The sequence below is a fragment of the Zootermopsis nevadensis genome, unplaced genomic scaffold (assembly GCF_977971745.1).
Source record: "Zootermopsis nevadensis isolate Lab colony 2312 unplaced genomic scaffold, Znev_1.0 Znev_ptg000061l, whole genome shotgun sequence".
NCBI classification, from domain to species: Eukaryota; Metazoa; Arthropoda; class Insecta; order Blattodea; family Termopsidae; genus Zootermopsis; species Zootermopsis nevadensis.
The window spans coordinates 7,501,639-7,515,370 of record NW_028259192.1 but is presented as its reverse complement, the minus strand read 5'-3'; the positions used below and the strand labels follow the sequence as shown (position 1 = coordinate 7,515,370).

Below are 13,732 nucleotides of genomic sequence, written 5' to 3'. Positions count from 1 at the left end.
AAAATCACAAATTGTTGATCCTGAAAGGTAAAAGAGCTGGACACACTTCCATTCATGTGAGGTGTGCAGAGATTCACACTGCTAGCAGAAACATCAAACATAATGCCTCAACACAAATAAAACCTATTACAGCAGATACTGGAAATACTGTAAAATCACTTCCCAGGACTTTGTTCATTGTATAAATTATAAATAAAATCACAGCGGCCCCCCTGGATGAGTTATCCTCAGACCTAGATAACTATAACATTGTAGTCCCAGAACAGAAACTGCAATCAATGACAATCATCTGCAAGGTAGAGATATAGATAGAAACCAAATCCATCTGTAAGACACTCCCAAGACAAATGTATTTATATGCGACAATATAAAATAAGTAGAAGTGAGAACTAAAATCTACTATGTTAATATAGGGTAAGATTAAAACAAAACAAGAAAAGACATCAGAAGAGAGAAATGGGAAGACAAATCGATTAAGGATCGATAAAGTTCAATGAGGCTGATACCAATTCACGACATAAAAATGTACTGAGAAGAATCAAGTTTATGTAGCGAACTGCGCCGACTTCCTCACAAACCAGAAGAATACAAATGGGAGAGATTTCCAAATCTCAGTTGACTGGGTTTATGATGCATGCCATGTGAGCTGCTCCCTTATACTTTCTGCGAATGTTGTTGTCTTCTGTTTGTACAGCATTAGATTTATTCCAGATTATTAAATGGACTTCCTTACAGGCATGATTAGCTAACCTGGATTTCTTCTTGTTTTGTGTTGTTCATATGTTCTAAAATCCATATGCCAAGTAGTGTCTGTTTCTCTGATATAATGCTTACTACCTTCATAAGGAATACTGTAGATGCATTGCTTCATATCCTGGAGTTCCTTGTGTGATCTAGTTCTTTTAACACTTAGGGCTTGCCTTGTTATGAACACTGTCCTTTTATTGTACCACTTTCAAGTGTGTCTAAATTTCTCCAAACTGCCCTTGACATATAGGATGACTACACCCAGCTCCTTGGCTATTAGTTTCTGGTTGTGAAATGTGTGCAATTTTACCTGCACTCCTCCTACTTGCATATGTGGTTTATTCATTGGACACATGGATAACTTTAAAGATTAAAACATTTGTTGGAACAAAGTATTTACTTAATAAGTTGTTCTGCCAAAATTGCTTTCATACCCACCACTATGGTAATTTTAGAAAGTAAATAATTTTGTTCCTAATGTTATCTGAAATACAAAATGTACATCAAGCCATGTTTGTAACTAAAATACTTGCTATTGTATATAGCCTACTTGTCTTATTTATGATAAGAGAATTTCAAATAAATTTGTACTAAAAAGTGTGACAAAGACTTTAATGGTTATAAACTGTATCTGACTGCATACTGTTTCAGATAATGATTGTCATTGATCACTTTGATTATAATTTATATTATGACAAAAATAATTTTACCTGAGTTTTCAAAGTTAACAAAAACAATTTCTGTTGTGTCACTTATATTTCATTTGAATTGGGTGAAGTTCTGGTAATTCAGAAGGTTTTGTTTGAATGTATTCACTCCATCTTGCAGTATCAGTTTCTCCATGTGAGGTAGGAAGGCTGATAATCCACCTATTTGTTGCTGTCTCTATGAAATGTATATGATCATTCAACAATTTTGATCTGTGTGTAAGCAATCAGTAGAGATTTGTTCAAAAATCACACCAGAAGCAAACATACAAAAGAAAAGTTTGACGTAATCTTCCTTGATGGTGAGAACAGGAGTGTGTATTTGTTATAACAGAGGCAGTTAGTCAACTCACAACACTTCTCCTACATTCCCTCACACTTCTTCTATTTGTAGCTCTTCTTAAGTTCTTTTGTTTAGTTTTTAGATTAACTTTGTTGGACTTTTCTCAAGCTGTGCCTGGAGAATAGGCCCTATCTGGACAGTTATTTTCCAAATGTTTGCGTTATTTAATGAAACAACTCTGCTTAGTTCAGTATAAGTAAGTGGTGCTATAGTATTGTTTATACATTTCCTTTCATCACTTCTTATACCAAAGTCTTCAACTGCCACCAGTGCATTTGTTACGAATTTCAGACAACATAAAATACACAGGAGGAGGACAACATGGCCTTACAATTTACATTTTTCTGTGTTCTGTGTATCATATGTTTAGAATCCCTCCAAAGTTCAGAATATGGAACTGAATTATTGTTCAAATAATGGAATGAATTTTGTGGATCCCACTATGATTATATTAATATCTGTATATGAAAGAATATTATAAACATTATTATTATTCTGCAATTATCATCATCATCTTTTACCATAGATTTTTCATTTTCCTGGTACTTCTCCTCTGAAACCAATGGTGAACCTTACCACCTGGTCTTTAAGTTTAAGATATTATTGTTTCCAAATGCTTTTAGTCATTTAGTTACAATTTCCATGGTCCCAGTGATTACTAGTTTGACAGCATTTTATATTTCATAGTTTGTATCCCTTTGATTCCAAAGCACAGTTATATATTTACGTGCACACACTGACTTGGGTATGTGTGAGTAACAGTTTTCTCTTGTATTAGTGCCTAGTGTCTTTGCATATTGAGTAATGTAGCTATATACAGACTTTATAGTGTCTTATTATGTTATTACTATTATGTATTTGGTTTTTGTCAAAATGGGACACCTTGATGTTAGGCTGTCAATAGTTTCTTTGTATTCTTTACATAGTTATTACCTCCACCATCCTTCGCATACTGTAAATGTACTTCAGTAATGTCGTTATATTTATCTTGTTTTAATATAATTTATGCATATGGGGTTGTTATGTGGAATTATTACAGAGATTGTGCATGGGAATGAAGACTGAAATTCTGGAGGTTTTCTGTAAACTGGACAGAAAACTGCAGTACTGGGCATAATGGAAGCATTGGTTTAGGAGTGATGTCCTTATTGAGTCATGAAAGAAAACACAAAGAAAGCCTGTTAGAAAAAATACTTTAAGTTTTATGACTGTATGTTTTAACATGTCTTCTGCCTTCTTTCTAACTTTTAAAAGAACAAACTCGAAGAGTGATGAACAATTCCATGGGAAGAGGTGTCTAATACAATACTACAAAATCAACATAATTAAATCAAATAATTTATTAAACTGAATTGTCTTTAATAAAAAACTGTGTCCACCAAACACCAAGTGCAAAATGCAAAGTGTGAATGTTAGTTTCAGAACTAATGCTGATAAATACACGACGAAAATTAAAGATGAAAGTTATTATCTTTGCAGTTCTGTCTAAAATGCAGTGGTTATAGAGGAAACAATTCCCCTTGTTAACATATATTTACTGCCAAGTGGACTTATGTGGGTATATGGGAGGCAAATTTTGACTCAAGTTAATTATAAGAACTTTTCATTATAATCTGAGGAAGACTTCAAATTATTGTTGCCAATGAATACAGGATGTTTGAAAACTAATTTAGATAAATGTAATGGTTTTCACTAGAATTGGTGGTTGAGACTTGCACCAGTCACATGTACTCTGGCTTTGATGGAAGGAAAGAAAAGAGAGGAGGAAAGGGGGAGGAAGTATGGTACCATAGAACATACGATGGTGCCAATTGTAGCACTGTGGAATACTGATTTCCAGTGAATGTGAATTATTTTATTACATGTATTTGCATGCAGAGAATCAGGTACTCATGAATATTATATATTAATTCATGAGCTGGGCTATGTAAATCCATGCCTTTCTTCTCCATCAGAGAATGAGGTTAGATCACTATGCAAGGAAAAAGTACAAACTTGCAACAATGCAGTTTTGATACTGATGCTTCTATCACACAGCTGCTGAACAGACTTCCCCTGTGTTGATTGATCACTCACAAAGAGCACAATTCAATTCAGCTGCAAATTCTAGTTAAAAAGACTATAGTCATACCAAATCCTCTGTTATATTTTCCTTTTCTCCTCACCCACTTATCCTTTTATTCAATATGAAGTTCTGTTTAGTCTGCAATATAAAGGCAGATTACATTTGAGGTACAGTGACTATGTGTTGCCTTTGCATGAGTTTGTTGATCTTCAGTAGAAACTGTTGCCTTAGTGTGGGTGTTTATGGATTCCATGAAAGTACAGTCATTGGAGTAAAAAAAATTATGGGCACTAACAAAAGAGAAAATTACAAAGTTGTGAACTTCTTCTTGATCCTGAAGGCTCATATACACAATACCTCACCCACAAAGTCTGCTAAAGATAATGTACAATTGTCATTGTTTTCTTTTATGAAATATACAAAACACATTTCTCCTGAGGCTGCTGAACAAATTAAATTGATTGTATGGTCAGTCCAGTCACCATTTACTATAACAGTTCTGTTGTCTATATGAGTATGTGAGTTTAAAAGTGCTGAGGTGTTTCAATGCATTATAAAGTGAAAATGATAATAACACCTGTTTCTACCATATGTAAACTCAAATTATTAGATATCTTTGACGTTCTTTACTGAACTTGCATAAAGGCATACCTAGGGAAATGCTATATCTTACACCTTTATCATTAGTACGGTAAAAATGGTGTATGAGTAACACTTCTATACATTATTATAAATTCTTATCATTAACATAAATTGCATCAGCATCATAGTAGTTTCTTCTAAGATATGTAAAAAAGTAATGTATTTAATTAATTTTAAGATCTGAAACTAATTATTTTTATTCCCTGAAAGAGTTTTATACCTAAGATTATTGTGTCTGAAACCAGATCGGTATCGAGTCAACTACACTTAATATAATTCTGTAGTGACAATAGAGCATTGACATGTTATTCTGGTATGTAAATATGCTCTCAATTTTCTGCACATGAGCAGATGTTCAACAACAGAAAACTTTAAATACCATTTTAAATATGAGTCATACTATTATAAGATGACAAGCCAGAGCTCTTTAAAAAAGGAGGATGAATTATAAAACTGGCTGGGTTGAGAAGGTACAAATTATTTATTCACTAATTAAGGTACTGAACTGCATTATCTCAGACTGTCAGTATTTTTCTTAAGAAATTATAACATTAATATGACAATACCTGTTAATACCTATTTCCAAATCAAAGCCAGCAGACAATATAAATATTGAGAGTCTAAAAATAAACACCAAAAATAGATAATGGTTTTATTAATGTTATATCATAAATGTCCATCATCATGGTTTATAATACAACACAGATGAGTGTAATGTGTTTCATATTATTGGTAGGAATATTACATTTCTCTGTAGTTATAATGGTGCATATGTACATGAACTGAGATGAAGACTCCACTGAAGGTGACAACTTTAATGTCACCAGGTGAATAGAAAGTGACTGAAAGGAACTATCACACTAATTATTAAATGTCACTATTTTTTTAACCAAGGCCTTCTTGCCTCTTAGGTATGTTATTCTTACCATTTTTCATGTTGAGTGATGTGTTTCTATTTGTGCTATTAGTGAAATGAAATTGCTGCTCTTTTTTAATAAAAATGGTCTTCAAAGTGCATTGCAGTTACACAAGTCTTCAACTTACAGTGTGTCGCAGATAGGTCGATCGACTGGGGGCTTTGATTTGTAATCATAAGTTTTATTCACAATGTTACACCATAGCACTTAAATTTACAATCCACATTCTGTGTCCATATTGCACCAAAGAAAGACTCAGCAGAAAAAGAGTTGGAATTACAATTAAAGTATTAAATTGGCACAATTTTGGTATTGAGTGACATGTTTTTGTACGGTCTAAAACAAGGGTATATTCTGACTTGAAAACCTTTACTATGCAACAGATAGAGTATATAGCAAAACCTTTTCTGTAGAAGTATGAGGATAAGAATACCCAATTAAAAGAAGGGGTTAGCCAATGACTATGTGTAGATAAGGTTTACCAGAAAAACCAACACATATGATTTTACTATATAGCCATTTTACCTTCCTGCAATGCTTGCAATCTGAGGAACAGAGGTGTAATCTGAACTGCACATGAAAAATTAGTTCTTTATAGTAAAGAAAATTTTATTAGAACTAAACTCATGCGACTTAAATAAGTGGGAACAGAGGCAACAAAAGTGAAAAGGTCCATGATGCTGTTAATGAGAATACATAAAGCTTATAGACTTTGAAAAAACAAAAGGATCAAGTTAAATTATGCAATTATTTCATCAGTTATTTTGTAAGGATGTGAGATATACTTGCTTATTCATGTGAAAGAACTTCATTGCAAAGTGAATCTAAAACTAATGAAAAAAATAACTGGAAAATGGAGAACATTACTTAAAAGGACAGTTATAATTTATACAGCTCAAGTAGTTGTAAAAGCAGTATATTCTAGGAGGTTCCAACATAATGGACACTTAGTTTGGATTAGGGAAACTGACACAGGTAGCCATTTGGAAAATCGATAAAAAGGATATAAAATTGACCATGTAGAAGTAGTAACACAACTGAAACTTAATTGAATTTTTCTCAGAAAATGACTCTTCTGGGAAGTTGCAACATGTAGTTTGGCAGTAGTTTACCAGTGTTTCAAAGGTGCTTGCTGGGTGATGAGATCTACACTACATGGTGCAACATTCCAGAAGACAGTCATCTTCATACCCACTGATGTGAGAACCTGAATCTTGCCAGACTCACTCAGGATTGTGTCCATTGGTGGGTCTTGGTATTAGTGGTCTTGTTTATAAATATCATGGAGTTTATCAACTTGTGCCTCACATATAACATTGTTTCAATGATTGATATTCTATTGACTAGCTTACTACAATCTGGTTGAAGATAAGATGTGTCAGAGATAATAAGAAATAAAATATGTCTATAGTGATGACCAAAGAACTTAATATTATACATAGTACACAGGCTTCCTTCAGAAAAGTATAATTATGGTACTCAAAATCGTCACTATGATCACAAGATCATGTCATTGGACCATGTCTTCAGCCAGTTCATGTGCTCACAGTTTATTTCTGACGATCCATTTCAATATTATTGTCCCAAATTTTCATGTACATTTTGGTTTTCCAGTTTACATCAAGAAATTGGAAAACATACTTAGGAGAAAATTAATCAGACAGTGAGTATCCCCTGGAAGACTTCTGTTACACATATGTACATGTATGGTACTCACACAAAACTTCCTGACACCCAATGTCCCAACATGTGGTACCAGAGTAGCTAATATAATTGAAATGTACTTAACCAACAACAATGGCTGTCTTGTGGGTTGTAGCACCATGTAATCTGGTACAAGTTTACTGTCTCAGAGGTCCTTGCTGCCTCCATCATCAAGGCTATGAGTAAGCCGCAAGTGTGGAATCTACCAGACTACATGGCACTACAATCCTGAAGGCAACCATCTTTGGACTGACTGCTGTGAAAACCTCAAATACTACTTGTCCAATGAAATTTATTTCAGAATATCACAGACCCATGTTCCTTCAAATGCTTTATTATAAATGTGGAGGTGAATGGGAAATATAAATAAATAAGAAGATTTCTGTCTTCTGGGTTGTTATGCTGTGTAGTCTGGTCAATGTTTACCAACCAGACCTCTGAAACGTTGGTAAACACCGACCAGACTATACACAGCGCAACAATCCAGAAGACAGAAATATTCATACTCACTGCTGTGATAACCTCAAATCTTACATAAATAAATAAGTATGAAGTTACATAGTCCACTTTTATACACAAGTTTATTGGCACAAATTCTATTTTAAATTTGCCAGATATAACCTCATACTTTCACACCACCATGATTGTGACTGTTATTATACAAAAGGAATGTTATATATCTTATTTCAGAAAAATTTAAGTATCTCTACAAATTCTCGCATCCCTGGATCTCATGATGTCACCATAAAACTGACAGCGAAATATAGATTTCATGTGACCACCATGTTGTTGTTTTACATTCTATAAAAATTACCATAACAAGTGTAGCATATTTTTAGAAGTTCTATTAACTAACTAGATGGCTTACCAAACCCGAAGGTTCATCACCGAATTAACCAAAGCCCTCCACCAGACCCTGTCCTGGGCCAACAAAATCCAGTCTCCTATCTCCCATAGATCCCACTTGATATTATCCTCCCATCTATGTCTAGGTCTCCCCAGCAGTCTCTTCCCCTCAGGCTTCCCAACCAATACCTGGTGCACACCTGTTGTCCCATCCATGCACGCCACATGCCCCACTTAGAGGTTTTATTAGGAAACAGAATTTCTGGATTCTGAATCAGCTGATGCTAGTGTGCCACACCTCAGGGTTTCACATTGCTGTCAGGTTTCGTTAGGCTAGTAGCCGATATAACTTAATAACGAAATGGATAGGGTACCTTCTCATGCCATTGCATCCACACCAATTTCTTGAAAACCTGTCAACAATACTATAAACTAGTCTTTCCTTATCTATGATCTATGGCTGACAATTTGTGAAAATGATAGTCATGAGGTTAATATTAGACTTTACCCAGACTTAATATAAATCAGATTATTAGATTTGGGTCTGTGCTCAAAACATTAACTATCTCTATGAAACAGAATCCTTGAAAAAATAATCAATGCTCAGCTAGTCAAGAAATTACCCATGTTTCAGGGATTCCTGTGATTTATTTGATTCATCTTTGCATTCATAAGAGCCTGCCACATGCCCCTATCCTGATCCAAATAAATTGTCCATATACTTATAACTTATAATTTATTGAAACCCATTTTAATATTATCCTCCCACCTATGCATGTTTACTATAAATGGACAAAAGACATGGTCCAATATAAATACACACATGCAAATAATTGTTAACATTGTGTATTAATAAATTAAAATTGTTATATGATTTTAACATTTATGAAATAAAACTGTTCACAGGTATACAAAAGGCATTTGATTGGAAAATAGTCTTGTGATGAATGCTGGAAGTTAACAGACTGATAATGCTGGTAGCTCTATTCATCTTTGGGATCATGCAGATGACATTAAAGTAGAAGGGAGGTGAGAGAACTTTCAATAAAGAATATATCTACATGTATTATATTATATAATATTCAATTAACATATAATAAAGCAACGGTGATGTGTTTTGAAGCCAGCTGTGAAACTAAATATGTATCGAAACTTCAATCAACATTTACGCTTATACTGTAGATATTTTGTGAAAACACTTAAAAACAAACTGAATATAGAGAAGTTTACTCGGTGTTGTTGGAGCCGGGATAGCTCAGTCAGTATAGTGACTAGCTACTGGCTGGACGACTGGGGTTCGATCCCTGAAGGGGCAGAGCATTTTTCCTCTAGCCTCTGCGTCCAGACCAGCTCTGGGGCCCACGGGGCACGGCTGGGGTGTGATGCTGACCCCTCACCCCCATCTGGTGCCAAGATAAAGAATGAGTAGGAGCTATACCTCCTCTCACCAAAACAATCTACATGGCATGTAGTGGGACTGCTTTACTTTACTTTACTTATTGTTGTTTCCATACTCCACCTCAACAGTCTCACTGAAAGTAATTTAACCCTATATAAAAAGCACACATTTCACTATTATTACTTTTTTCTTGGATATAAACTTTCTAGCTTTTCAAGTACACTTATTACTAAAACACAAATAAATGTTATCTGAGAAAAGAGTGTATGACAATATGTAAATTGTACATATATGATACTATATATATATATATATTACTGTATTGCTCCATGACTGATTCAAATAATGTAACCAGTTGAAGGTAACTAATAAGATTTGGGATTGTAATGAGGGTCATTTCATGAGGATCAATATGTAAAAAAATTGACATGTGCCAAAAAGTTCTGAAGTTGTGTAAATTTATATGATTAAAATTTATAGCTATTACACTGTAGTTTAAAAAGTCTAATCTTATTTGACTGTTACAGTGTTTCATGTTTAATGTTTCTTATTGTACTACTGGTTACAATATTCACAGTTACTGTTTTGTTAAATCAACAACATTGGTATTCTGTGACAGAATAATTTCAGCCATGCTGATAAATTCTCTCACACACTGCAATGTAAACAAAGTAATTGTTTATAATACATGAATAAAACAGTAACAGCTTATACATTGCAACATAATTTATTTCTGTAAAATATGTTAAGTTGGCCACCTCTACAAGTTAGCAGCATGTCAAAGTTGCCATAATTTTACAGAACCATCACAATTATATTGATTTGGACATAACTGATTGTTTAATATGACCACCCATCTTTTGTCTTGACTGACTTCTCAAAGTCCACACCATGATTCTATAAATATTTTAATCTTACTGTGTTGGCCACATAGGAAAACTGACAAACTTCTAAGTATCTTTGGTATCAGTTCATACAAATGAGAATCTATTATAGCTTTCAATGTTGTGGCTGATAGATAATGGAATTCCCTGCTAAAATTGCTTTTGCTTTGTGACTTGACTGGTAATGAAATCTCCTTACCTTATAACTTGGAAATAACATACAGAATTACAAAGAAATGTTCAGTGATGCAAGTGATACTTGTTCCTCTTTAATCCTGTTAAGGAAGGGATGTCTGGATCTTCCACTAAGAGTCCAGTTTGTTTCTGTGGTCATACCACACCATCCTTTCTCAAGGAGTATGCACCTGCTTAGAAAATGGTCCTGAGGTTAAGAATGTCTCCTACCAAGTACTAGTCTAGCAAAACAGATCACATACACATCCAACATATTCACAAATTACTGTTCACAGATTGGGAGAAGGCAAGGCAATTTTACTCAATTGCCTGCCACTACTCCACATGATGCCAAAACAACTGTCTGTAAGCACTCGTATCGAAAAACATGCATCAATGCTGAACAATCCAAGAAATCTGATATTACACAAAAATGGTAGTAGAATGCTCAAGACCACCTGTTCCTCCACCATAACTGCCTTGCCAACTCCCAATCTGTGGACAGTACTTTGATCACATGATTGAATCTCATGAACAGAATCAGGTGTGACCAAGATTGATGCTCAGTAAGTTAAAGGTGGAGTGACAGGATGGTTGCAGGGAACTTAATTGAGTAGCTCCCAGAACAACATTATGACCCACATTTTTTGGCATGCTGAGTTAAACAGAATAAGGTAAAACTTGTGGAACTACCTAAGATGATGCATAGTTTTCATCAATGTACCATTTTCCTTATAAACCTTGTTCCCAAAGACACGGCAGCAGAACAAGGTTATAACAGATGAGAAAATGGCAGCAAGTAGAGGTGCCTCTGTGTTGAGCAGCACCGAAAAACCGTGAATAAAGGCAGGAAAAAGAAGGTGTACATTAGTGAGCCAGCTGATCATAATTGGAAAGCCTTAAGGGAGTCTGGAAATGCCTGTATTTCAGGAAAGAGAAGAGTATTCCTGGAAAATCACTACCAAATGAGGTGAGTTGAACAAGGTTGTAGTCGAGAAAACAAACCATTTCCTTTCCAGTGTTGCCATGTATATTTCACATAACTGTTACGTTCAGTTATATATCAAAAAATATATTGGTGCCATTGAATCTGGCCACAATTTTCAATAAACCATGGTGGCATTAACTATCATACAAACAATCCAAAGCCATTTTAACCCATGCCAATTCTGACACACATTTCTATTATAATACAAATAGATGGACTGTATTTTGTTTGCAGACTAATTGACATACATTACATTTATAGTATTTAAGACTTTGTTTCCACCTGTAAAGGCTTGAGTTTGCCACTGTTCATATGACTGTGGGATGCTGGGTTTTGATGACAAAAGGAAGATCTTCCAGGACTTCTACAACAATCAGACATTATTCTTGGGGCAGAGGTGCATACAAGTCATAGTAGAATGAAGAGAAGTCAATGATGCTGTTTCCCACAGACACTGCACATTCAGTTATGTTCTTATGGCAAATACCACCATGTACCATGTATGTCAAAAACTCTGTGTGATGTGTATCAAGTAATGCCATGTAGACTTCAACAACTACAAGAAAAATTAAGGCATGTGCAGAACTGGATGACAGGAAAAAACAAGCAACTGCCTGTATGCCAGTCCTAGCACTATTATGGATCCTATCAGGATATATATAAGTGCACTTCCAAGACATTACAGCAAGGAAAACTTTGCTTAAGCCGTGACTTAACATTAACAAACTGTTTTAGCTATTCAAAGAAAAACATCATGTTGTGTGCAGTAAAAATACATAGAGATATTTACAATTCTGAATTAAATTTGAGATTAGGGAACCCTCGATCAGATACATGCTCTTACTGTGACAAGATTAAAAGCTTGTATACCGTGTAGTGTATTGGAATATAAAATATGCATACAAACAAACCAGTAGGGATTTTAAAACCAGATTTAAAGAACATGTCCATGACATTAGATTCAACTTAACAAAATCGAAATACACTCAACACATCCTTGACCACGGACATGAATATGGCCCCATGGAAGATATCATGGACGTGTTAAGAATAGCCTCAAAAGGTAAAATGCTTGATTTCAGAATTAATATATACCCTACACATTTCAAAACTGACAGTAACGCCTACGCTTTGTTGAAGTTCACAGGCACAAACAACGCAACCACGGCTCACCATAGACCAGCAGCAGCCATCAGACAATGGACTAATAGCTAAGTGCCCAATATAATACACCAACTCCTGTGCAACCAACATCCAGTGAAATGTTACTAAATATGGTTTTGTAAAGAACTTACCTTTATGCTCTGTTAAAAACCATAATCTTTTGATTTATATTATATGAATTAACTTATTTTTTTGCCTCTGATGACCTCTTGAGGTCAAAATGCGTTTGGCATTAGTGTCCTTCATAGTTTAAAGTTATATTTGTATTCACATTTTATGTGACAAGCTGTTCATTCTGATTGTTGTAGCTGACACAGAAGAAAAATACAGAGATATTGAGAATCAAAGACAGTACGCTTCCTACAAACTGACAATTTACAACACAAATATGAATGATGCAGCTATGTGTTTCTGGCATGAAAGTGTTGCAAAAAGAGGCTTAGCAAAAATAGCTTCCTGTGATTTGAAGTATGTTACCATTAACTACAAACTGTTGCCACACTGCACATAAATATAACTGGTACATGCTGTCTCTGTACTAGTATTTAATCAGTCTTAAATTCTTCAAAAGAACTGACCAGAGATTTCTTGTTAGTGGTCAGTTTCCTTCCCTGTGACAGGGACTTTGCCTTAATCGAACAATGCTGAAAGACAACATTAGCCTACCATCCAGGACAGTGGACTGATATTATTACTTCCAGACCGAGGAAACCATTTTCTGTTTACCCATGGAATCTTATGACTTCAAATATTTGAGTCTTCTGGAAGAGCCCTTGAAGAAAGATGCTGACATGAAAATTATGTCTGCAGACTGGCTTCATATGAATACTCCACAATGGCATTACTGCAAAAGAGCCATAATGTGTTGTAACCCCTCATCAATCCCTGTACTGGTGTATGCTAATTCTATATTTGTAAGAAATCCAACTTTTATGTGCTAGGTCATAGGGTTTTGTATTAGCCACTTATTGTCCTGCTTTTCTTTTGTTAGTTTATGATTCCTTTGTATTTCATTTATATTCTGAAATATTGTAAGCTTGGGATCGACGATGGACAGCCGATACTAAGTAGTGTAGCGGTACCTGAAGTACGTGGGAATGCAGAGGTTTTAGAAATTTCCAGACTTGGAAATTCCCTTGTACATAAATTACC

The 13,732-nt window shown here is 34.8% G+C and overlaps 1 protein-coding gene across 13 annotated transcripts in view; it reads left to right on the top strand.

Moving 5' to 3' along the window:
- Positions 1–10,081, top strand: part of LOC110836754 (uncharacterized) — a 296,171-nt gene extending 286,090 nt beyond the window's left edge. For 4 of the 13 annotated variants that reach the window (XR_015532655.1, XR_015532659.1, XM_087340718.1 and 1 more), the window contains one exon: positions 8,878–10,081. Coding sequence is in view for 6 of the 13 variants with exons in the window: in XM_087340718.1 (XP_087196844.1) it covers positions 8,878–8,896 (19 nt within the window). In the remaining 7 variants the exon portion in view is untranslated. Of the gene's footprint in view, positions 1–413 lie in introns of all 13 variants that reach the window. The other 9 variants (XR_015532654.1, XR_015532660.1, XR_015532658.1 and 6 more) reach the window with 4 other exon arrangements.
- The last annotated feature ends 3,651 nt before the right edge of the window (positions 10,082–13,732 follow it).